Source organism: Hibiscus syriacus, unplaced genomic scaffold (assembly GCF_006381635.1).
Source record: "Hibiscus syriacus cultivar Baekdansim isolate YM2019G1 unplaced genomic scaffold, ASM638163v2 tig00110893_pilon, whole genome shotgun sequence".
Classification (NCBI taxonomy): Eukaryota; Viridiplantae; Streptophyta; class Magnoliopsida; order Malvales; family Malvaceae; genus Hibiscus; species Hibiscus syriacus.
The window spans coordinates 6,167,303-6,194,635 of NW_024062901.1; the positions used below are offsets into that span (position 1 = coordinate 6,167,303).

At 32.5% G+C, this 27,333-nt stretch overlaps 2 protein-coding genes across 2 annotated transcripts; one reads left to right on the forward strand and one right to left on the reverse strand.

The window, feature by feature from the left end:
• Window positions 1-4,933: 4,933 nt before the first annotated feature.
• LOC120145644 (serine/threonine-protein kinase GRIK2-like) lies at window positions 4,934-9,200 on the forward strand. The gene is made up of 11 exons (XM_039159437.1): window positions 4,934-5,236; window positions 5,427-5,501; window positions 5,586-5,630; window positions 5,846-5,920; window positions 6,783-6,870; window positions 6,978-7,102; window positions 7,644-7,739; window positions 8,416-8,482; window positions 8,591-8,706; window positions 8,810-8,888; window positions 9,042-9,200. Exons 1-11 carry the CDS (start codon window positions 4,934-4,936, stop codon window positions 9,158-9,160), a joined length of 1,188 nt encoding a protein of 395 aa, XP_039015368.1. The 3' UTR covers window positions 9,161-9,200.
• Window positions 9,201-12,630: 3,430 nt separating this feature from the next.
• LOC120145761 (CBL-interacting serine/threonine-protein kinase 3-like) lies at window positions 12,631-24,805 on the reverse strand. Its single transcript, XM_039159510.1, has 16 exons — window positions 24,684-24,805; window positions 24,458-24,524; window positions 23,882-24,087; window positions 23,610-23,672; window positions 22,998-23,069; window positions 22,720-22,827; window positions 22,517-22,597; window positions 21,961-22,014; window positions 21,745-21,870; window positions 21,574-21,663; window positions 21,236-21,358; window positions 21,030-21,140; window positions 13,928-14,041; window positions 13,781-13,837; window positions 13,274-13,348; window positions 12,631-12,911 (listed from the first exon to the last, which is right to left on the reverse strand). The coding sequence occupies exons 3-16, from the start codon at window positions 24,050-24,052 to the stop codon at window positions 12,837-12,839; spliced, it is 1,320 nt and encodes a 439-aa protein (XP_039015441.1). The 5' UTR covers window positions 24,053-24,087; window positions 24,458-24,524; window positions 24,684-24,805; the 3' UTR covers window positions 12,631-12,836.
• Between the last annotated feature and the right edge of the window lie 2,528 nt (window positions 24,806-27,333).

The window sequence follows — 27,333 nt, forward strand, 5'->3', positions numbered from 1 at the left end:
CATTTTAACCATCATTTTTTAATTTTTATCAATCAGGTCACCCAACTATTTAAAGACATTCAATCAAGCCACTTACCGTTAGCATTTAACGGAAGTACTGACGTGACCGTTAATAAATTTTTTATAACTTCACATTTAGTCCTTGTTTTTTTACACAGTCTATCAAATTGGTCAAAATTTTAAATTAATCAATATAGTTAATCGTCCAATAATATGACGACATGTGTCACAATATCATCAGAGGGTTTTCTTATTTTAATTTAAATATTTTTTCTCAAATAAGATGGTGACACGTGATACATGAAAGGAAAATAAATTGAATCAAAGACGCCCATCTGATTGGAGGAAAATAAATTGAATCAAAGAGGTTTTGCGAGGAGTTAAACATGGGTATACATGGAGGAGAAGTAGCAGCCTCAACAATGGCACCAACACTAGTTTATGGTATAATGTTTACAACATTCAATATATATCTTATACTATAATAGGCAAGAAAAAAATGAAAACAAAAATAATATATCTATACCCACTAGATTTGAATATATATATATATATATATATATATATATATATATATATATAATATTAATTTATCCTTATATATATATATATATATATATATATATATATATATATTCGAATCATATTAGGTTTAAGGTATAAAATATATTATTATTATTTAAATTGTAATAAATAATTATAAATACATTATTTTAATTATTTTAAAATGTTAAAATATTCAAATCGGGATAGAATGAGACGAGGCCGAATTTAAGGTAAGAAATCACCGAGCTGACCCAACCTAATATAAATCATTAGTTTACCCTTATATATATATTTGAATATGGTCAGTATAAATATTTTTTTTTTATTTTTCTGGCTAAATAATTATTTTTAAAAAGTTGGGAGTTTAAATTTATTATAAGAATAAAATAAAAATTAAATTGACTAAATACTTTATCTATTTATTTTTTTAAAATTGAACTAATATGATAAATTGTACAGAAAAAATAATTTGAGATACAACACATAAAATTTAAGATGTATATTAAATTTTACCATAATAATAAATTATAAAAAAGATACTAATACCAAAACTTGCTTGTCCACAAAAGTTGCTTTCAATTAAATTAGCTTACCCTTATTCCCATATGTAATGGGGTAAGGGAAAAGTTGCTTTCAATTGATCCAACTAAAGTCTCATGATTTATTGTGGGACAACTTTGTTAGGTAGTATATATAAAATACTTCAAATTATGTAAATACCCTTTATGTTTGCCCTTAAAAATAAACTATTTAAAACCTTAAAAATCATGCTTTCCTAATCTAACCCTAAAACAATAGTTAATGGCATTGCTTTGTCTTCATGAAACCCTCTCCAAATGCAAATCCTTTTAATAAAAGAGTCAAACATTTAACTTAAAATTAGGGTGAAAACTTGTTAATATTGTGCTAAAACTAATATTTAATTTAAAATAAATTATATTTTAAAATCATGTTAAAATACTATTGAGGAGAGAAGAATTTAAAACCCACTAAAATATTTAATATTCAATTATCAAAAGTCATATAATCATTATATATGTATATATTTTGAATAATCTATTAATATCTAATATATTAATTAACCAATTTACATCTAGTTTCGAAGAAGCTCGTTATCGTGGTAATCATCCTAATTCAATTTTTTCCATTTACATTGTTAAGATTTGAACCCTAACTTTGTTTAAATAATCTAATATGTCGTCTTATTAAATCAGCTAGTTAGTATATAATTATTATATTTTAATTGAAGTAAAATTTAACGTGGTTAATGTTAAAAATAAAAATAAAGTTGTTTTTCCTTTTGTTTGTAAATAAAATAAAATAATTAAAATTTATTATTTGTTTTTATAAATTTAATATTAAATATTTTTTAAAATATAATATTCATTTAAGATAAAAATACATTTTAAGTTATTTTAAAATAATTGCGTTGATTTATATTTATTATTTAAAAATAATGTTTAGATGTACGAATCAAACAATCTCAGTTATTAAGAGATTGTCATTATCCTTTATCTTCTTCCTTTTCTTTCCATGTTCTTCTTTTTCTCTCTCTCGTTTCTCTTCATTTCTTTCCTCAAATGAACCCAAATTTTGATCTCCATGTCAATCATTTTCTGACCATCGCCGACTGGCATTGTAGCCACTGCTTACCAAACAAAGAAAAAAGAAATAGAGGTATCAAAAGAAAAAAATTCAAAGAAAAAGTGCTCTAAAAAATCTCGTTAAAATTTTATTATTTACCATCTCCGATAACTTTCAATCATCGTCCGAAACCCTTTTCCCCTACTTAAGTTGCTTATAGCCTAATCACCATCAATCTTCAATATCTTCACCTTAAGAATAATTTTGGTTTGCGAAAAAGATCATTACTAAGGGAATAAATTTTTCCGAAATTACATTCTCATGTTTGGTTCATGAAAAAGATTATTATAAGGGAATAATCTTTTTCCAATAGTGGTTTTTTTTGTTGGTGGGAATGTCATTCCTTCTAAATTTTTAGGTATTAGATAATTTCCACCACTTTAGACAAGAATACCCCTAGACTAATGAATTCTTTTTATAATGATCCTTCTTAATTCTTTTTTTTGTTGTACTTCACTCAAAATTTTAAACATAATAATAATATACAAATAGTTTAATTTAATAAAATACTAATAAATTTGAGTATTTAAAATTATTTATATTTTTAATATTCAACATATTATTTTTTTATAATTTTATAAGGTGAAAAATAATATTATTGTAAAAGTGTAATTATTTAAAATAATATATAACTTTAAGTTATTAAAAAATAGATCTTATACATTTAAAAATAATATCTTTGTCCACTCAAGAGCATAATATTATTTTTTATATTATATTTTATATGAATAAATATGATACTTATGAAAATTATTTAAACATATAAGTTTAATATACTAGTTATATATTTATTGAAATATTTATAGTTTTAATTGTATATTATCGATATATTTATTATACTCTAAAAATAACTATTTTATTTTAATTAGTTTTCAGTGTATGGGATGTATTTATCTTTTAACATGAATTATACATGTTTAACATGAATTTTAATGTATAAGAAGTCGTGAAAAGTTTAAAATATTAATTTATATTTATGAAATTATTTAATTATTTTTAGTTTAGTTATTAAAAATTGTATAATTTTATATAGTTTGTTTAAATTTTTATTTTATAATAAAAATGAAAATACTTAGATTAAAATCACAAACATTTCAATCTGATATGATAAAAATTAACTTTATTAATCTATTTTTAGTGACTAATTTATATAATATTTAAAAATATAATAAAAAAATAATTGTATCATCGATCTTTTAATTCTCCAAGTGAGAAAATCTTCCTATAATGTCATTATTGAATATTTAGAACAAGTTGATTCTTGTTACGTATCCGTAAATTTTAAGTTAAACCCATCATTTATTTTGGTATCCATAAATTTTTAGGATCATTGGATGAGAGAAATTAAACGCTAAGATTAAAATTATAAAATGAGAAGACATTCACTGAAAAAAAAACAAGAAATTAATCTTAGTCTTTGATTTTCCTCAATCATTTTTAGGATCGTTAGATGAGGGGAAATAAAAGGTTGAGATTAACAGTAATAAATGAGAAGTTATTCACTGAATAAAAACAAATAATTAATTTTAACTTTTGATTTTTTATCTAATGATCCTAAAAAGATATAAACTAAAATTTTTACAATAAATATAAATGTGTCCTTACATTCAATTCACAATTAACAAAATTAATATATTTAATCCCTTGAATTAATGACAAGAAAATTCATAAAATGATTAAATATTGAATTAATAAAAACAAAAAGAAAAATAATTTTTTTTTTACAGATTTTTCGAATTTTTATTAACTTCACTTAACATGTCAGCAGTTTATTTAACGACATAAGTTTTAGTTTAGTGGTCAAAATAGAATGAAGTCAATAGTTTAGTGAGTTTGGGATAGTTTACCCTAAACAAACGCCCAACACTCGTAATCTAACAGCAACACACTGTTTTATAGGTGGCATGAACAAACAAAAAAATCAATTTGAAAAAAAAAATGTATACATATAAATAAGAAATAATCTCTGACATTTAACAATTCGGATTCATCAAATTTTACGTACAGCTTTTCTAGTTTGATTTCCTGTTCTTTGCAACCGCTACGGAGGCTTCGTAATCGTCGTCTTCGTAGTGGTTCAAATTATTTATTTTTTTAATAAAAAAATAAATCAAATTCAAACTAGCCTCTTTGTTTGTCAAGTTGTTTGAGAATCATTGTTGGTTTTATGTTGAAAGCTTCTTCGTTTTGTTGAATTTCTCTCCTTCCGAATACCCAGCTGATTAAGGTTTCGAGCATTCCAGGTAATTCTCAATTTGGTTTTCTCTTTTAATTAATATTTTAGTTTCTTTCTCTTTTTTTTTTTTGCTAAATTTGTTTAGTTCCAATGCATTATTTTTTAAGTGAAGTATTCGTGATGAAAATGTATGTAATGCGACGCTTTTGAAGATTTAATAATTTAAAAGTAAACTGTTTGATTAGAAAATGCACGATTCTAGGTTTTTAAAGGAATCAGTAATCTTTGAATCTGTATTCCAATTAACTCATTTGGTCATTTTAAATCAAATTTATCGTCCAATTTTTTAGCAATAGTCAATGTAAGTTAAAAATTAACGAAGTAATGGAGCTTGAGTTTATATATAGTATGGGTTATGTGTTAGTCTTAGTCTTACAATGAATTTTTTTTTTTTTGCAGTTTCAGATAGGTGGTGTCTTCACCTCGCTTTGCAGGTTTAATATTTGTTGTTCATTGTGCTGAGCGCCACTATTTACTACTTTCAAGGTCTCGACTCTGAGTGTTATAATGTTAAGTAAGAGCTTTTCATTTGCTGCCTGTTGTGGTTGCTTCGGCTACACAACAAATCCCAAGCATTCTGAAGAGGTTTTAAGTAGGTCAAACTACCTGGACTTTTTGTTAGATTCAGAAATAGAAGATGATGATGGTTGTTCATATAAGGATAATGCAGCCAGCACTTCTCATGTTGATGAGGTTGAGCCTCGAAGCCGTGCCAAGCATTCTGAAGACATTTTAAGGTTCAGAGTCAACAATGGATTAATTTGCAGGCAATTTGTTGTTAAAGAAACCAATAAGATTATTCGCTCAGAGGTAGGCATTTAAATGTTATTAGGCCTCCATTGCCACTGAATTGCACAGTGTATGTTAATATTGTTGTCTTGTAGATGTTTCAGCATGCGAGATATCGTGTGTACCGTTATGTATTTATACCAGTAATCTTCATTTCATTGTGTTCGCCTGTGATGCTTATCAAGTTCTGGAAACTTGACTTCACTTTCAGGATGAAAATGGGAATAAGATGGTTAATGAATATGTGCGTCAATACAAGATTGGTTCTGGTAGCTATGCAAAAGTTGTAAGGATATTGTTGAAAGACACCGTATTACATGATTTGCATAACAGTATAAATAATTACTTATTTTGTTTGCTTGTGTGGCAGGTTCTATACCGAAACAGTGTAGACGGGAAACAATATGCCATTAAGGTTAGTAGCTTGTTTCGGTACATAAGTGATTGTGGTTTAAACATAAAAATGGAAATAACAAACAAATGTTTTCAAGCAAAGCTGAGGCATGTAAAACTATAGAAACATTTTATCTTTCATCATATTCTTATAGGTTATATGTTGCAACTTTATACCAAATTAATGGTTCACCATGCAGTAATGACTAATGAGTTAATGTTATATTTGAATTTCAGGCCTTTCATAAGTCTCATTTGTTAAAACTGAGGGTTGCTCCATCGGAGACTGCAATGAATGATGTTCTTTGTGAGGTATTGGCTTGATTTTTTGTTCTACTGATATAACCGTTCATATATACATTGCATAAGACTCAACAATGTTTAGGGTTTAAAAACCGTCTTGTTTGCCATGTATCTGCTGATTAATGTGGACTGGTATATACGGTTCCTTTTGTTTTTTTGTTCAAAGTAAAGTTCACTATAAATTGCAAATTTCGTTCTTAAATTTTGATTAAAATTATAATTCGGTCCTTAGGTTTATACTCCATCAGCTTATGAAATACTCTTTTAGGTTCTCTGTATTCAAGCACTTACATTGAACTCTCCACACATTCTCTACGTCAAGAAAATGTAATCGACTTCCTCTTTGAAATTTCGTTTTCTCCTTTTCTTTTTCTTTCTTCTTGATAGAGAATTCTTTGATGTCTGCCACCTACATAGAATTTTAATGGCTTTGTCTTTGAAGATGGCTAGTTCATCAACTCTGTTATTGGTTTATTTTTTCTTATTTAATTCTATTTTTTTTGTCTTATAGTGAATGACTGTTATCCTTTTGCACTCCTTTTGATTTAAAGTAAATCGGAAGTAACTAAATCTCCAACACTTTTTCTTTTGTTTTAATTGAAACTTGGTCTCTACTTGAGCAAAAGACGAGCTGATGGTTGGTTTAATATGTTGGCACTGTTATTCTTCCATCCGCAGAGAGATAGTGTGAAAAAGAGACAACTTGAAACACCATTTGATTATTTCCTTGTTGAAAAGAGGGATTATGGAAGAATTTCAAGAGTCTAGGTTTGTGTGGAGAGAGCTGCCTTTGATTGTCTACTTTTGACATGTAAAGTACTTTCTATTTTTGAATGGTTGGCCATATTTATCTTATCCATTTACCTTACAGGTTCTAATCATGAAAATGTTGGAGCATCCCAATATAGTAAATCTCATTGAGGTGATTGATGACCCAACCGCGGATCAATTTTACATGGGTATTGATATTCCCTTTTTTATTTCTTTCTCTACTAAGTGATGTGTATAAAAGAGTTATTGGGTTAGCTTTATTATATTGACTTCTGTTAGCTTTCTTTTTGTGCAGTTCTTGAATATGTGGAAGGAAAATGTGTTTGTGAAGGTTCTGGTCCTCCTGGTGCCGTGGGAGAAGATACTGCTAGGAAGTATTTGCGAGATATAGTATCTGGGCTTATGTACCTCCATGCACATGTATGATTTCATATCAACTTATGTACATGATTTAATTTCTTCTTTTATTATTTTTCTTTTTGAAAAAATGTTTCAATTCTCTATGAGGGTGTGTTCTATTTTTTTTTGTCCAACTACATACTTGGTTAGAAAAATATGATAAGGTTTTTCTCTGAGTATGTGCAGTTTTTTTTTGGGTCTTTCTAGTCATCCTGTTTGATCTTAAACACACACAACACTTAAGGTTGTCAGTTCACAAGCAATATCCCTGAAGAACAGAGTTTGCCTGTTGCGATATATAAGATACATAAATGTGCAGCATGTGTGATACCCTGTGTTTTAATGTTTCAGTGATGAAAGTTTTTTATCTAATCGTCTGTGTTCTTGGATTTCCTTACCCATTACTTCTCCGCCTTCCTTATATGATTGAAACGTTTGCACATGCTTCCATGAATTTTACTTTTTATGTGGAGAGTCTTGTTTCCTATGATAGCCATATCATCTATTACTTTTTGTCTCTCTGTTTTATTGTTCTTACTTCTGTCTCATCTTTTAACTGCAGAATATTGTGCATGGAGATATAAAACCTGACAATTTATTGATTACTAGCACGGGTGCGGTGAAGATAGGAGACTTTAGTGTCAGCCAGGTGTTTGAGGTAGTGACACTACTTCACCCTCAAATTCCTCATATTATGAGTTAAATGGAAGTGTTAAAGTGTAATAAATTTTTATTATGTAAGAAATATGTATAACAAGCATATTTATCTGTCCCTGCATTAGAGCTACCCTTCATTTTTATTGAAGTACCCTTGTCCGATGCATATCTGAAGATGAGTATAGAAATAGAGTTTTCTAAAGATCTTCAAATACATGAAAAATCCTTTCTAAAAATAATAATAAATTGAACATAACTATTCGAACACATACCCTTATCTGGAGTCTAAGTAATATAGATCTGTCCCTTTTCTTGACAGCCACATACATTTCTGTCACATGTTGTTTTATTTCAAATAGAATATAATATGAACTACAGTTTTGTTTATACGGATTTTCTTAGACACGAGCTAGTCCAAAAGGGTAATTTACATGAATTTAATAGGTTACATGCACTTGTTTCGATTAGTTCAATGCTTTGTGTGGCTGATGCACATTCTGAAAAGAATTCACTTGAACCCTTGTAACAGAACCTTATCCTTGTTATTTGTTATCAAATTTATCCCATTTTTTTTGTGTTTGTATCGCTTTTGGAAGTTCAACTTAACTTTTAAATCACATTTAGATATTTGCTGTTATATGTACTGTTTTTCCGATAAAATCAGTTTATTTTTATAGGATGACAATGATGAGCTTCGTCGTTCTCCGGGGACTCCTGTTTTCACTGCACCTGAGTGCTGTCTAGGTTGGTGCTCCTTCAATTAGCTGCAACTATGGTTTATTAGTATTGGAGTGTGATAGTTCGAGAACAAAGTACATTTTTGTTTTGATCATACACGGAATCCATTAACAGGCTCAAGGTACGGAGGAAAAGCTGCGGATACATGGGCCGTGGGAGTTACATTGTATTGTATGGTACTGGGAAACTATCCATTTCTTGGTGAAACACTACAAGATACGTATGAAAAGGTATGCAATTTGCTCTCAATTTCTCCGTTGCTTCTGCTTCTATTCCGGCATTCAGACATTTTCCGACAGCCGCCAGCAACATTGCTCATCTTAACGTCTGCAGATTGTGAATAACCCCTTGGTTTTGCCTAATGACATGAACCCAGAATTAAAGAATTTATTACAAGGACTTCTTTGCAAAGGTTAGTCAAACTGTTTTCGGTCCAATTATCATTATTTAGTTCTTGTATTTTAAGTTGACATAATCCGGTCTCTCTACTCTTACAACATCATTACTTAGTCCTTAAAACTGTGTTGAGTTTTGATCCGAAAAACGAACCATATTCTTTGTTCAGACCCAAAAGAAAGGATGAGTTTAAAAGATGTAGCAGAGCATTCCTGGGTTACAGAAAAAGAGGGACCAATCCCCCAATACTGGTGTTGGTGCAAGCGTAATAAGCACCCGACGGAATGAATGTAATCGGATTAATTGTGCTAACAGATCCGAAGCTAACTGGAATATCGAACAAGTTTCGATTTTCTTCCTTGAACGTTTGCATCATAGCCATCACATTCATAAGAATTAATAGGTTCGTTTTCGTGCAAGGGGGTGAATCTGTCACACCTTTCGGAGCTTCAGCATATGAAGGTTTAATTTCTTTTTGTTTTGGACATGAGTCAAGCATGGACCAACCTTCTTAACTGCCAACAACAAAGCAAGCAACTTGGTTTATTCATGGGCATGATTGAGTCTGGAAAATAGTATTTTTTAATATTAATATATTTTATGATTAAATTTTATTTTTATAATTTGAATCGTGTTTAATTAGTTTATATTGGGAAAAAAACAAAATTGTCAAATCCAGCCCAAATTAAATTGGAATTACTGCTACTATTGGGTTGGTTGGGTGACTTCCATATCGACAAGACTAGATGGCAATGGGTTGGGGTAAATTTTTGGTCTAACTCGAATCCGAATCGACAATGAAAATTTAGTCCAAAATCTGACTTAACCTAAGGTAAATTTGATTGGTAACCGATTACTCGAATCAATTTACTTACTCCAAAATCTGATGTAGACCCAAATAAGATGATCTAAAATTAATCTGAAACTCAAAATAATCTGAATTGAACCGAAATTGACATGAATTTTAGTTGGGCTAAAAGTAGCTCGAGCTGAAAGTAACCCAAACTGAAGCAATCCGAACTAAAAAAATCTGAATTGAAACCGAAGCAATACAAACTAAAAAAACTGAATTGAAAGTAACTCGAATAGAAAATAATATGAATTTAGTTTATCCATATCCAATCCGAATCAAACTTCAACCCCATTTTAATCCGATATTTGAACTTAAGTGAATGAATAATTTATTTATTTATTATTGTCTATTTTTAACATTGATAAATAGTAAATGATGTATGTTGTAATCTCATTTTATATTATACTACTAGTTAAGCACGAGTTCTAGTAATAATTTCAATGGTTCAATATAAATTTTCCTCAGTTAAAAGATCATCTCTATATTTAATACAATTTCTAGCTCTGAATTTGGACTGTGAAAATATATGGGAAGTCTCATGTGCGGCAGCCTTAATATACAAATAAGGAAAGACGTTACCGGTTTTGTTATTATTTTTTTTAACATTTTCGGTAAAAAATTACCTAAAACATTATTATTTCTACCGGTTTTGTTATTATTAGGCGTTTTACCGATTTTGTTAACACATCCGGTAAAGCGCTACCTAAAATATTATTTTTCTACCGTTTTGTTATTATTGGACACTTTACCGGAAATGTTAAAAAACATTAATGTTTTAGGTAGAAATAATAATCTTTAGGTAATTTTTTACCAGAAATGTTAAAAAATAATAACAAAACCAGTTGCGTCTTTCCTTAGCCGTATATTAAGGCTGTCACACGGTAGAACTTCCCGAAAATATATATTCACATAAAATTCTTTATTTTAAAGATTTATTGATTCAATTGATTTAAACTAAAAGTTCTACCTCTAAATTTGGGATGTGAGAATATATATTCACGTAAAATTATTGAATTATAAGTGATAAAGAGCAGTATTGAAAGTTATGACGACAAAGAATAACAACAGTTGACCTGAAATTTTAAAGGTTGACAAAAAATCTTAAGGTTAACCCGAATTGAAACGACCCAATTTGACCGTAAAATATAATGGTTGACCTGAATCATTCGATATTGACTTGAACCAAAACTAATCAATCTTATATTAACTCGACCCGAAAATCAACCGGTCTAATTTTAACCCGACTCGATACTCGAACTAAATTTCCATAGACTTGAACTAAACTGAACCAGATCTAATTTGACCCAAATCGAACCTAAATCAAATTCAGTCTGGATTCAAAATGATCCGACCCAAATCGAACCTAAGGCAAATTCAATTCGTACTAGATTACTTGAATCAATTTACTCAGTCCAAAACCTGATATAAACCTAAACAAGATGATCCAAAATTGATCTAAAACTCATAATAATATGAATTTAACCGCAATCGACCTGAATTTTAGTTGGGCTAAAAGTAGCTCGAGTTGAAAGTAACTCAAACCGAAAGCAATCCGAACCAAAAAAACATGAATTGAAAGTAACTTGAATAAAAAATAATATGAATTTAATTTACCCATATCCGATCCAAATCAAACTTGACCTGATTTTAATCGAGTGAATAATTTTTATTTATTTATTATTGTCTATATTTAACATTGATAAATAGTAAAAGATGTATGTTGCAATATCATTTTATATTATACTACTAGTTAAGCACCACTTCTAGTAATAATTCAATGGTTTAATATAATTTTTCCTCAGCTAAAAGATCATCTCTATATCTGAAACAATTTTTAGTTCTAAATTTGGACTATGAAAATATATATTCACATAAGATTTTTGATTTTAAAAATTTATTGATTCAATTAATTTAAACTAAAAGTTATACCTCTAAATTTGAGACGTGACGATATATATTCACGTAAAATTCATGAATTATAAGTGAATTATAAGTGAATTATAAGTGAGTGTTCCTTTTTGGGTCAATTCAATGATTGAATTAATGACAGTTTATGATAATAAAGATATATCAAAATTATATTTAATATGAAAATGTTTACACCATCTCTCTTTTCTCAGCAATCTTGTTTATGGTCCCCATACTATCCAATATGACATTTGAATCCTTACACACTTTCACTCCACTATAAATAAGCTTCTTATTCTCTGAACTCCGCATCTACTTTAAGTTGTAAACCTTAAGTGACGAATTTATAAAATTTTAAAGTATTAATAAAAATTATTTAAATTATATAAAAAATTAAATTTTTTGAATTAACTACTGCTTCACTTGGGGGCGGTGCATTGAACCTCTTAGGAGGTATATGATCCCATTATGTTGGAGCAAATGCATATCAATTATTTTAGAAAATTTATTAAATTTAACTTAGTATATTGAACCTCTTAGGAGGTAAATGATCCCATTATGTTGGAGCAAATGCATATCAATTATTTTAGAAAATTTATTAAATTTAACTTAGTATGTTAAGAGGAAAAAAAGTAAATTTATATACCTATTTTAAAAAGAACAAAAAAATTTGGACCTCTATTTTTGAATTTCTATATCCATTACTAATCACCTCAACCTATTCATGCCTACTCTATATTTTAATTGAGTCTCATATTCTTTTTATTTGTCTGAGTAAATACAAGATAATATATGGTTGAAGACTCAACTATTTGATAATGAACGCTTATACACCTCGATATACGGGATGCTCGAATCAGAGATCTTAAGGAATAAAAACAGTCCCTTAACAACTGACCACGCTTTGTTCGTGCTACCTAAGTCCCATGTTAAATACATCACATTTAGGAATTTAATTTTAATAAATAACTACTACAAGATGAAAAGGCAACAAGTATTTTTTTTTTCTTCCAAATATTGATATCATAGCATAGAAGGGTAAAGCAGGCCCCATGGGAATCATCCATGTTTTCCAACACTAATAACATGGAAAACAATGGGAAGAAGCATGTCTGCTTAAATCATACAGGCCATACAGATAAGAAACTTAACCATCAGGGAAACAAAAGGAATGATTAGATAACAATGGAGGTAACATTGGTTTTACTTCACTTCTTTCATGTCCTCCTCACTCTTCCAAACAACATCATCCAACGAGCTCGAAAGATTTTTATAGAACTGCAGACGAAAAACAAACCAACCCTTTAATGGCCATCAAAATTTATTCTAACCTATGTTGTTCCGACTCTTATTTCTGTCTAAATATTCATATCTGACACTCATATCTAATTCATATAATCCAAGTCACAGTGGCATACTAAAGATACACGGACGGAACCATGTAATGTTTGGGAGGGCTGTCCTTATTGATTTAAATATTGATCGAACTAGGTCTTGCCCTCTCGAACTTTTAGTTTTAAATCCTTATTGAGTACCTGTTCTTTTGAAGTTAGACAAATTAACCCCTTCGAATGTTTAATTCTAGTTCCGTCCCTGAAGATAATATATCTAGAAAACATAATAAAAGAATGAAGTGGTACCTTATGGAATTCCAAGGTATCACCCTTAGCTTTTCGCACCTCCACCATATGTAAAGAAGGTGCCACTTGAAATATCTAATTGACATAGTAAGAGTTTTATAAGTACAAAATGTAAGCCGAAAAATAAATAAAATGTTGCTGTAAGCTCAATAAAATTTGGAAATATTGTGGATGAGATTTTTTTTTATAGAAAAATGGTGTTGAAAAAATTATTTTGAGATCTAGGCCATTTGCTACAAAACACATGAAACTAGTCATTGCTACACGACGAGTTTCACAAAGTATATTAAAAAAATTAGAACTCGTCATGTGGATTGGACGAATATTGTACGGAACTTGTCATGTCCACATGACGAGTTCTAATTATTTATTATATTGTATGAAACTCATCATTTCCACACGAAGACTTCCAACCACACTATAGCGAATGGTCTAGACCCAAAATTAATTTTCAAACACTTATATTTTCTCAAATATTTTTCCAGCTACGAAATCGTTGTAAGTTACCTCTGTGGCTACGTTCAGGTTTCCTTTCCTCCCGGCCTTCAAATTCTCAAGTCTCATCTACACACAAAAAAGAAAAAGAAAGAATAAGCAAACTGGATGTACAGATTTCGATAGTTACCTTTATAGCAATGTGTAAAATTTTCTCGCCTTGTAGTTTTTCTTGTGTACATCAAACCCCAGAGGCTTTGCTGCTTCCTCGATCTTGTGAATAATCTCATTGGCAGGACATTTTGATGTAAACCTTGTTTCTCTCTTAAATCCCTGTAGAAAGTGAAGCAACTAATAGTTAATTTTAATATGAAACTAGATTAAAAAAAGATGAGTGAGAGAGAGAAAAACGTAGAGAGAGAGAATTTGAAAGGAAAGTCAGTTCCGGATGAGTGTTGGTCGGCGTTTATCGATAATCTTAGTAAAAGGGTCTCCCATCGTACGCTTAGGGAATTATTCTTAGTCCATGGCCCTGTTATGAGAGTCTTTATTCCCAGCCAAACTAGAAATCCAAAATACAGATTTTCCACTTTTGCTTTTGTTCATTTTAAGAGGGAGGAGGATCTGAAGAGGGCTGTTGAGGAGTTTAACGGGATTGTGATTGATGGAAGGAAGATCTCAGTTAGTCCTGCCAGATTTAAGGATGAACGTTCAAGGTCAAGGGTAGTGCTTTCTCCTTCAAACAATGTTGCTGGTCAGATTAATGCAGAATCTTCAAAATCAAGAGGAAGAGATAATATTAATAGAAGTAGAAGGGATGATAGATCTTATAGGGATGCTCTGTTGTCTAATGGGAATAGAAGGGGGAACAATGATCTAATGTCTGAGGATATCCAGAGGAGGAATGTCAAGGGAAATATATTTGAGATGCATATCCCAACAGACAGTGCCAACTGGGTGAAGAGGTCGTTAACAGGGATTATCAAATACTCTTTTCAAGTGGAGTTCATTCGGACGGCATTATTAAAAGAAGGCCATGATGTTCAAATTGCGAGATGGGGCTATGTCTGGAATTCTTGTGTGATAGTTCTTAAATCTCAGGAGGAGATGCTGGAGTTATGGAGTAAAAAGGAAGAAGTTTTAAATCAGTGGTTCGAGCGAGTGGAACTTTTACTGAATGAAACCGGGGTACCAATGGCCTTTTGCATGGCGGAATTAAAAGGTGTTCCTTTGTTATGCTGGAATGAACCCTTCTTCGAGAAGTTGGCTGGTAGATGGGGCAGTGTGGTAGATATCCATGATAGTACAAGGAAAAGAGAAGACCTCACAATGGCAAGAATTTTATTGAAGGTGGAAAGTCCTTTTGATGTTCCAGAGGTTATTACTCTTGGATCGTATGGAAGATCATTCAAAGTAAGTATCAAGATTGGATCAGCTAGTGAGTATTCTAGTTCGTTTTTCAGTAATTTTCCGGTGGAGGATTCCGGTGAGATATTTTTTGAAGAGAGGATGTCTGAGAAGGATGAAGACAGATTGTTGTCAGTTCATGGGGAAGGTGAGACTTGCGCAGCAGGGGAAAATCGTTTGTCAGTGGACAATTGGATTGACCAGGGAGTGTTTCGTGTTTCTGGAGGAGCTAGTGAGGACAAACAGCTAGCAAGACTTTCCTTAGATAGGAAAGATATTAAATGTGGTCTGCCAGAAAGTCAGACTGTTGGAAAGTTTAAAGTTGGTGAGTATGCAGGTTTGAGGATTAGAAGTCAAAATTATTCGGCTGATGGATCTCAGGCCCATTCTGAAGACTCTGGGCAGTCTGGGTCAAAATACTTTTCGGGTTTTATTTCTGGGCCAACATTTACAATTAATAAGTTTGGGGAATTGGTTGAAAACCTTCATTTATCAGGTAAAAGTAGGGGAGTGTCCAATGTATTGGAAACGAGTCCAATTGTAGAAAAGCCATTTAGTGTAGAGATAGAGCCCGAAGAAGAAAATTTAAGACCGATGGAATTGGTTTCAAATAACAACTCAAGGGGGAGGCAATTACATCGCTCTAGAAGAGAGTTTACAACAGAGAGTAATGTGCTGGAAACTAGAAGTCTGAGCAATTGTAAAAGGGTATACAACAGGTCGAGGGAAAGAAGATACTGGTATGGGGATTTGTTGAACATCTCGTCTGAAACAGGGGGTACCGTAGTTAAGCAGAGGGAGCTAAATGTTGATTCCAGTAATAATAATCAGCTCTGTTTATCAGCAGAGAACATTGCTGATGGGAGTCTTTTTCCTTATCCTGATAATGGATCTGGGGGTGGGAGTGTAGGAAGGGAGATTGAAGGTTACTTTTCAGAAGGCGAATGCTTAAAGTCCAAATCTGGTTTGCTGATCAGAAGGAAGAGAAGAACTAAAAGGATCCTGTATCGTGAAGCCCTCGACCAGGTGAGCATTGATACAGCGTCCTCCTCAGCTTTTTCGATTCTGTTGAAAGAAGCGGTAGAAACTTGGGAGGTTAGCAAGCTTTTGGGTGTGTCTTTTAAGGAAGGGAAAGAAGCCTTTTTGGATAAAATCATAGCTTTAGAGAAAGGCGTGAATGGGGTTAATAAAGGTTTGGTTGATTGAGGGTTGTGTCTGTACCTATTTCCTTTTTGAAGATGACAAAATTAGTAATATGTTCATGGAATGTTAGGGGTTTGGGGAAAAACGAAAAAAAGAGGGCTGTTCAGAATTTAGTCTCCAACTTTAATCCTACTTTTCTTTGGCTGCAAGAAACTAAGACTGAGAAATTTAGGAAGTCTTTTTTTAGGAGAAGTGGAATTAATAAGCTAAAAGGAATTTTGGAATCTCCTTCAGTTGGATCAGCGGGGGACCTGTTGTGTTGTTGGGATGACAATGTTTTTGAGCTGGAGAGTCAGTTTATTAGCAGAAGATTCATAGCTACTTTCGGTAAATTTCGGAGTATTGATTCCAGGTGTGGTTTCATCAATGTCTACGGTCCAGCAGTGGAGGAGAAATCGGGTTTTTTTGAAGAATTAAGCAGTTTCCTTAGTGGTCAGACTTATCCCATTTGTGTGGGAGGGGATTTCAATGTATATTTACAAGAAGATGAGAAATTGGGAAGGGGTCAAAGTAGGAGTTCAATGGAGATCTTTAATGAGTTCATTCTTCATACGGGCTTGATTGATCTCCCTTTGAATGGGGGTAGGTTCACTTGGTGTAATAACCAAGAGAATCCCACTTTTGTAAGATTGGACCGTTTTTTGGTTGATTATCGCTTCCTAGAGCTGTTTCCGGGCATTTTGCAGTCCCTTCTACCAAAATCTTTGTCAGATCATAATGCTATAGTTCTGGAGAATAAAGGAGTGGACTGGGGTAGAAAACCGTTTAGATTATTCAATTATTTGATGGATGAGGAGGGTTTTGAGGATCTGGTTGTTTCTTCTATTCAGAGTGGTAAGGATAGTCAGAAGAAGGCAGGCGTTTTTAGTCTGTTGAGGAACACCAAACATGCAATTAAGAAGTGGTATGGGAACAGAGATAAGTATCCAGGTGCTTTGATTTCTGAGTTAGAGAAGAAAATTTCGTTGATAGAGGATGATATTCAACAGAAGCAAGGAGTTGTTGACAGTGAGGTATTAACTGAATTGAAAAATCTTAGAGTAGAATTGTGGAAGCTTCACAAGATTCAGGAGCAGATCTGGTTTCAGTACTCGAGAACTAATTGGATTGCTGATGGGGACCGCAATACTAAATACTTCCACACTTGTGCTACGATTAGGAATAAAAGGAATGCTCTACTTGCTTTAAACTTCAAAGGGGAAACAGTTGAAGACCCAACTGCAATTAAGGCCATAGTTAAAGAGTATTTTTTTTAAGATCTATAATGAACGAACTACTTTAGAAATTGATGATTTGAATCTGGATTTTCCCAGAAATTTTTTGGAGCAGAAGCAGTTCTTAGAACAGGAGTTTTCTGAGGAGGAAGTGTGGGATGTGGTGAACTCTTGTGGCAGCAACAAAGCTCCGGGTCCTGATGGCTTTAATCTGGGATTTTTCAAGAGGTTTTGGCAGGCCCTTAAGGTAGATATTATGAAATTCTTTCATAATTTTTACTTGGGGAAGGAATGGGAACATGGAGTAAATCACACATTCATCACTCTTATTCCTAAGATTTCAAACAGTGATGGTCTGGACGATTTTAGACCTATAAGCCTTGTTGGTGGATTGTATAAGATACTCTCTAAATGTCTGTCAAGAAGACTTAGGAGTTGCATTTCAGATTTGATCAGTCCAAGTCAATTCGCTTTTATCCCCGGTCGGCAAATCCTGGACTGTTCTCTTATAGCAAATGAAGGGATTGACTTTTGGAGGAAGAATGGTTTAAAAGGGTGTGGCTGATTTCAAGAAGGCATATGATACTCTTGACTGGCCTATTTTGTTCAGAATAATGAAGGAAATGGGCTTTGGTTCTAGATGGATAGGTTGGATTTCGAAATGTGTCACTTCAGCAACTGTTTCAGTTTTGGTGAACGGAGTTCCTACTGAGGAAATTCCTATGGCGAGGGGTCTTCGGCAGGGCTGTTCCTTGTCTCCATTGTTGTTCAATATAGTTGGGGAACTCTTGAATCTATTAATAGTGAAGGCTGTTTCAGGAGGGCTTTTTTCGGGATTGGTCATTAGAAAAGAGGAGAGGAATTTTAATTTAACTCATTTGCAATTTACTGATGACCTTATTATGTTCTGTGGGGCGTCGAAAAAACAGATCTTGAATGTAAAGAGGGTTCTTCGGGTGTTTGAGATTATCTCTGGTCTCCAGCTGAATTTAAAGAAGTGTAAATTATTTGGGGTGAACTTAAAGGAAGAGGAAATTAAGGATTGGGCAGCTATGATTGGATGTTCAGTGGGCTCTTTTCCCTCAGAATATTTGGGACTCCCTCTAGGTCCACATAGGAACTCCAACATTCTATGGGATCCAGTGGTTCAAAGCTTTAATAAGAGGTTAGCGGGCTGGAAAGGCTCCTCTCTGTCACTGGCAGGCAGGCTAGTTCTAATTAAATCAGTTCTATGCTCACTCCCTATATACTTTTTGTCAATGTTCAAGGTTCCAGCTTCAGTTTACAAGACTCTAAATTCTATCATGTCAAATTTTTTATGGGGTGGTGGTGATGGGAAAAAGAAGATACATTGGGTAAGCTGGTCCGATGTTTGTAAACCAAAAATTGAAGGAGGCTTGGGGGTTCCTAATTTAAAGGTGGTGAATAGGGCACTTTTGGAAAAGTGGGCTTGGAGGTTTGCTATTGAGAGGGAGGCGGTTTGGAGGGAAATGCTCTGTATCAAATATAAATTGGATCCTTCCTTGATGCAGTTTGACAGTAAAGTCTCTCCTAAACTTTCTTGGATGTGGAGAGATATGGTGAGAAATCATTATCAAGCTGATTCGTTGGGCTGTAGTATCAGAGGTAAATATAGCTTTAAAATTGGCAATGGGAGGAACATTCGGTTTTGGCAAGACAATTGGACAATGGATCATCCTTTGATGGTATTGTTCCCTAGAATATTTTCTATTGCAGTGAATAAAGCAGGAAGATTATCTCAGTTTGGGGAGTTCAGTTCAGGGGGTTGGATTTGGAACGTTCAGTTGAGGAGAGAGTTGAATGACTGGGAATTTGAGCAATGGGCAAATTTGATGGTTGTTATCTCTGATTTTTCTATTTCTGCTGATGCCGCTGATGGACTGTATTGGAAGGGGAATGGGGAAGGGGTTTTCACTGTGAAATCATGTGTCAATCTTTCTTATTCGGGTTCTCCCGATTCAGAGTAAGCTAAATTTTGGAAGTCTAATGTTTGGAGGGGTCTGTTGCCTCCAAGAGTAGAGACTTTTCTTTGGCAAGTTATCTTAAAGAAGTTGGCGGTCAAGACAGCTCTGGTTAAGAGAGGTGTTCAGGGCATAAATGATACTTTGTGTTCTTTCTGTAATCTTGAAGAAGAGTCTTCATCGCATTTATTTTTTTCATGTTCGATTGTTTGGCCAATTTGGATGAAATTCTTGGGCTATTGGAATTTTCAGTCGGTTTTTCATGCAGATGCTAAAAGATTCCTATTGGCTTGGAATGACTTGAAGACCAACTCTCTTATCTGGCCATTTATACCTGGAGTTGTTCTATGGACAATTTGGAAGACCAGGAATTTTATAGTGTTTGAAGGAGGGAAGCTTGATCGAGCAGAGATTTTCTTTCTAGCTAGGTGCAGGCTTGCTTCATGGTTTCTAGCTAAGGAAACTCATATTACTATTTCCAAGGATGATATTATTGCTGACCCGTCCATAGTGGATTCCTACTCGTCCCATTCTAATCGGGTTTCAACCGTGTTTCCTTGGTCCCCTCCTCCAAAAGGTTTTATTAAACTTAATGTGGATGCGGCTACCTCGAGTGATTGGAAGAGGAGTGGCTTAGGTGGTATTTTGAAAGACATGTCTGGTTCGATTCTTGGCTCCTTTAAAGAGCCTGCTGGTCCGGGGCCCCCAACTTTAATGGAATTGAAGGCTATCCTAAAGGGTTTAGATTTTTTGAATCTATTCGTCATAGGTTTAAAGATAGATTGATTATTGAGAGTGATAGTCAGGTGGCAGTTGGCTGGATTAAGGATGTGGTCTCTTGTCCTGTTGTTTATGTTCAAATAGTTAAAGACATTATTCAAAAGCTTAGTGTTTTTGAAGGTTTTATTAGTTGGGTTAGTAGGACAACCAATATAGAGGCGGATGTCCTAGCTAAGGCGGGTATTGGTTGAATTATGCTCTGTTAAGGGCTGTTTCTTTCTGGGTTTGTATCTCTTGAGGGAGATTGGTTTGTATTACTTTGTTATATTTGAGTTTAATGAATCCTAGGGCACTCCTTTCCTCCTTGTGTGGATTAAGGAACTATTGTTAAGTTCCGTTAATCACCAAGGGGGTTTTATTGAGGCCCTTTATTCCTATCAAAAAAAATATGAAACTAGATTTTCGTAATTATAATGTTTTAAATTTTGACCCTGTTTACTTCCTTCACAATGTCAGAAATACAAGACACAACCTTGCTTAAAGACCCAATATCTCGTCTCACTAAATCAGCTGGTAGTTGGTAATTCTACTTGTTTCTGTAGGTTGTAATCCTTTGAGTTTTACATATGAGAATAAATTTTTTCTCTCATTTCCTCTCAAATCTCGTAATTCTTTGTTTATCAATGAAATGCATGTATGGAAATATGAACCTCCAAGGACCCTCCAAATACGTGGAAAAAATTGAACATAACCACAGTCAAAACTCAACATGGAAAAGAGCTATAAAATGCAAACCTGCTCTGCATCAAACAGATTGCCAAGGTTCAACCCTTTCGACATGGAAATTAACTCGAAAGCATTCATAGTTGTCGGTTGTTCTTCTCTTTTTTCTGTAACATGGTGCTCCTGTTACAAACCAACAACATAGAGTTATTAAGAAAAAAAATGTTAAGAAGCATCAAATATAGCAGCATTTGTATGCTTATGTTTCATCCACTTACTTCAGAATCCTTAAATACAGCTTCTACATCATCTAAGTTCGTATCGTCTTTCTCCTCGAACACGGGAGGTTTGTAGTCTTTCTTAAACCATTCATCTTGCAAAATTTCAGGAATGGTGATGCGCTGCAACGCAAAAACGAGATATGTACTCATAAATATGCATGGTTGCATGCATGGAAGGCCTAACATGCATAATATACAATCTTTTATTACTTGCCACAAAAAGGACAAAATAGAGGCCTTCATGACATGAAGTATAGGATTGTTTTTTCATATTCCTATTGAATCCACATAGAATTTAGTTTACATTGATGTTGGAGTCAAGTATAATAACTTACGGTCATCGGGTTAGGATCGAGGATTCGAGTTATCAATTTCATCGCACTAAAAGATAGCCAAGGGGGGCAAGTAAATTCAGCCACTGAAATCTGCAAATTTGAAGAAATGAGAGTAAAAATCAGGCAATGAAAAAGCTGGATATCTGCAACATGCAACTAGGAAATGCTAACCTTCTTATACAAGTTCATAAGATTAGAATCATCAAAAGGCAAGTAACCTGCAAGCAACACAAAGAGTATCACGCCACACGACCAGAGGTCTGCGGTCGCCCCATCATAACCTCTATCATTAAGGACCTATATAGGAAGACATAAAATTGTTAATAAATGGGTTTCCAAGGTGCAAATGCTAGAAGAAAACTAATGTGGTTTAACAATTGACCACACCTCAGGAGCAGCATAATTTGGCGTCCCACAGGTCGTGTGAAGGAGGCCATCTTCCTACAAATTCTTCTTCGGATTAGAAATGTTGTGTTGTTCTAAAAGATACCAAAGATAAAAAGAGATGAAACAAGTCTTGCACGTTTACCGAATCAGTTACATCTGGTTCGGGAGTTCAAAATACTAGCCCAATAAGCAGATAAAGAGCATGGACAACAGAATATCTATAGCATACATTTTCTTATTCAGTTTATTACTTCTATTCAACATTACTGGTTTACAATTCCATAATCCTTCATCCTATTATTGTTTTTTTGTTTAGAAACACTCATAAAAATGTTTGCTCTCTCAATCATTATCACCAATGTTCATCTGCCTTTCCACTCTGCAACATTTTTACTCAGTAAGGCCTTCATCATCAATAAGCTTGAGATAGAACAAACTTGGACGACTTCATAGTTCAAAGGAAAAAGGTTGAGGACTCAAGAATGCTGAGGCATTCAAGTATCAAAGTTTACTAATCACCAATCATTAGAAGGAAAAAGAAAAGGCAATACATTACCCTGACTTGCTGGGATAGTGCACTCAATCCAAAGTCAGAAACTTTGAGGTTATCATAAGCATCCAACAGCAAATTTTCAGGCTGCAAAAAGATCACATTAAAGTTTAAAGCAATATAATTTCCTTACAGCATAACATGCATGCATGTAGACAAATATAAGCAAGTATAAACAAATTCATCCCAAAGGGTTTTAAGTTAAATACCTTAAGGTCCCTATGGTAAACACCCCTGCTATGGCAATAATCAACAGCATTAATGAGTTGCTGGAAGAAACTCCGTGCCTCATCTTCTCTCATCCTTCCATGGTTTACCTTCAAAATTAAGAAATGGTTAAAGTCATATGGGAAGGAAAGCCATGTGAATGGGAAGAAATTTCATCAGGTAGTGGTTAGCTAGAGTTATAGCAAGCTGCAAATATATTAGCATTGCTGATACTAGAAAAATATATTAATATTTGGGATGTCAAGATTCACCAACTCACAATTTTGTCAAAGAGCTCTCCCCCGGTGACAAATTCCAAAACAATAAATATCTTTGTCTTGCTTCCTATTACCTGAACAAAATTATACAAAATGATTCGATAAAAATTTTAAAGCTTGTTTCTCGGTCTGCTTTTCTTCTGTAACTGGCACACAGAAGAGCACGATGTGTCATTAAGTAGTTATAAAGATCAAACGGCAGGATAAACCTTGTAAAGAGATAGATAAAAGTTCCACATAGGCATTGCAAGAGATTGGTTATCAAAATAATTTCTTTCATCTTAATTATATATCTAGATTGGGTACATATTTCTGCAGACAGTTCAGAAACGTACATATGCAGGCTACAACTAAAATAGTTTTCTCAGATGCCTACACTGGTTTTTTGCTAAAAATTAATAAATATACGATCAATTCCAAAAATTTTCATATAATGTTCAAGGTTGGAGAAAGAAAATGCCACACATATTACTGTTAAAGACCGAAATTAAGAAGGAAGACTTTGTTTCAAAATAGAAGATCACGGTAAAAAGTACAAATCCCCAACAAGCAGAAAAGGGAATACGAGTACGTGGTATATAATCAACCAAGAACACGCACAAAGAAATAGAAACCTCATATAAACGGACAACATTCGGGTGTCTTATCAACTTCATTGTTGCTATTTCACGCTTGATCTGCAAAAACAAGCAGAAAAAAAGTCTAAGAAATCTGATATGATATCTGAACTTCCTATAATGTGATTACAATAGCATTGACAAACTATGGATATAGAAGCATTGATGAGGTTTTTACCAATATTAAATGGAAGAAAAGAAACTAAAAACAAACAAAATTTCTTCTCAAACCATGAAGAAAGAGGGGAAAATAATGGATCAAAAGAAACCTGTTCAGCCATCTTGTGCTTGAGAACCTTGTCTTTATCAAGGATCTTAAGTGCCACAGGCTCTCCCGTCTCAGAATTTCTTGCAAACTTCACTTTAGCAAATGTCCCCTCCCCAATAGTCCTTCCCACCTCATATTTACCCACATGACGCTTGATTTTCTGTTGACTCATGCCTCTTTAAACTCTATGGCTTGAACCTTGTTCTACTACCGAAACAGTTATCAACAGCTTTGTCATTCAATTTTCACAAACATGAATCATAAGAGACACCAAAACCTTTAGCAGAAGTAATGTTGAAAAACTTTTAAAACAACAAAAAGGAAAAAGGGAAGTGAAGTTGAAAGACAAGGTGAATATTCTATCTGAAAACCTCCTTATTGATACAGCAAAATAACATAAAAAAAAAACTGATTTTAACCCAAAAGAATGGAGGGAAGATGAAAAATAATGGCAATTGAAATTATATGATTTAACATCTTCAAACATCAGAACAAACATATATGAAGAACAAGAAAAAAGCTGCATCCCAAATGAGTGAAACAGAACAACCAAATAGGCTATAAACTACCAACTTACTGAAAATTTGCCGAGGCTTCTCTGTTTTTCTTCAAACGATCGATTCCCTAGCAGCAGGATCCATTCCCTAGCAGCAGGAATCAAGCCTCAGGTAAACAAAAACAATTCTTCTCTACCAATTTTATGTATGATAATACTAATAATTAGTAAACTGAAATAAACAAACGAATTACTACCACAGAATTCCGTTGTTATTACAAAAGAAGATAAATTTTAAACTAATCACCCAAACTAGAGACGAAATCAAGGAAGAAAAGCACAGTCCATAAACTTTGCTGATTCCAGAAACTCAAGAGTGACCCAGAATAACAAATTAAGTTTGGAGCCTGATTTGACTTCACTATAGCTGAGTAGAGGCACAAAGAGTCGAGAAATATCACCCAACAGTCAAAATTCAACGTTTTAAATGTAAGAATACTATTGTATTTGCATTAACTATACTAATCAGAAAGATTAAATAAAGAAAATATAATTAAGAGAGAAAATGAAAGGAATGTGCTTATTAGACTTAGATGATTGGATAAGAAGGAGAAAATAAATAGAGAGGAATTATGGAAAGAAATTGAAGAAAAAGTCGAATTAATAGTCTTTGATGTTCATATCATCGTAGTCATTGTCATGTGCGCTGCTGCCTGCAACCAGACAAAGCTTCTTTTTTCTTTTATGCAGAAATGGGAAATTGGGTTAGTAGTCTCTAAAAATGCGGGGTTTTACCCCCCCCCCCCCCACGAATTGTAGATTTATTGAATTAGAAGTATATTTTTAATTAATATAAGTTAAAAATAAGATAGTAGTTTTTAAAGATAATTTTCTCAATAAGTTGATATTAAATGATCGTATTTTTTACATTCTTGATACTCGAATTTAGAATTTTGAGAAATAACATAATTTTTACTATCGATATCATTAATTTGTGAATGAATTATAAGTTTATAATTTTATTGATTATTAACAAATTAAATAATATGGTAAATTACGTGTTTAGTACCTAAACTATAAATTTTAGTACCTAAATTTTCAGTTTTTTAAAATCATACATAAAGTTTAATTTTTGTTTCATCTTAATACTCATGTTCAAAATTTAACGTTAAGTTTTGAAAGAAATTAAAAATTTAGGTATTAAAATAGACAAAAATTGATAGTTTAGGTACTAAACGTTCAATTTTTAACATGGAAAAAAAGGAAAAAAACTAAATGTTAGGTATGATTTTAAAAAAAAAAATATTAAAATATTAAAACTGTAAAATATACCAAAAATAATAATTTATGTACTAAATATGTAGTTTACTCTATATAATAATATGGGTTTGAATATGAGCAGGAGAGACACCTATGCTCATAATTAAAATGTATAATTTAGAGTCAGTTAGCTTTTTATGGTTATAAATTTAATTATAATATCTTTAAAAAATAGATTTAAACTATTAGAATTATAAGTATTAAAAAAATAAATTTTAAGAGCATGAAAAAATAAATTAATTTATTTGCAAATTATTTTTTTATAACGCTCAACAAACTATCTAATAAACATATTACATTTCGAATGAAAAATTAAAAAAATACTTATTTTGATAAAAAAAATATATATGAAATATCCTATTACTCACACAAAATAATTTATACGATAATTTTTAAATATAAAATTATTAATAATAGTGTCTATATTAATATATTGTAACATATTTTTGGAAGTACATAAAATAACTAAATTATTCACTATTTATTGTGACATTGACTATCTAAATTCTCAAATAAGTTTTCAATAATTTTAACCTTCAAAATTTCTTTCGGTGTATATAGATGTCATTGATATAATTATGAAATTATGAAAGAGAAAGAATGTTGGAGACAAGTGTTACAAAGAATATTCTCAGTTGTGAAATGTCTTGCTAAACATAATCTTGCATTTTGAGGATCTAATGAAAAACTATTTCAAGATAACAATAGTAATTTTCTGGGATTGATTGAAATGATTACAGAGTTTGATGTCATTATGCAAGATCATGTTAGACGCATTCAAGATCGTGAAATTCATTATCATTATCTTGGACATAAAATTCAAAATGAGTTCATTTCCCTTTTGTCTCAAAGTGTGAGAAATTCTATCATTAAGATCATTAAATAGGCTAAATACTTTTCCATAATTCTTGATTGTACGCCTGATGTGAGCCATCAAGAACAAATGACCCTCATAGTTCGATGTGTTAATATATTAAATAACAAAGTTAAAATTGAGGAGATCTTTTTGGAGTTTCTAAAAGTGGATGATACATCTGTATTAGGACTCTTTAATGAACTACAAAATGTTTTGAAGTCTCTTGATCATAATGTTGATGATGTGAGGGGACAAGGTTATGATAACGGTTCTAATATGAAAGGAAAGCACCAAGGTGTTCAAAAAAGATTTCTTGAAATTAATCCAAAAGCATTATACATGTCTTGTGCTTGTCATAGTCTAAATCTCACTCTTGGTGATATGGCACATTCTTGTGTTAAAGCTATTTCTTTTTTTGGAGTTGTTCAACGCATATATGCATTGTTTTCGGGTTCTACAAAGAGATGGAAAATTTTACTTGATAATGTTCCTGGATTAACTATGAAATATTTATCAAATACTCGATGGAAGAGTTGAATTAAAAGTGTCAAAGCTATTAGATTTAAATGTCCCCAAATAAGATTGGCTTTGTGTGAGTTATATGAATCTTGTGAAAATGATGCAAAGTCAAAAAGTGAAGCTGGAAGTTTGGTGAATGCACTCTCAAGTTTTGAGTTTTTGCTTGGTGTTGTGATTTGGTATGACATTTTATTTTCTGTTAATATGGTAAGCAAGAAATTACAATCTAAGTCTATGTGCATTGATACTACCATAAGGCAAT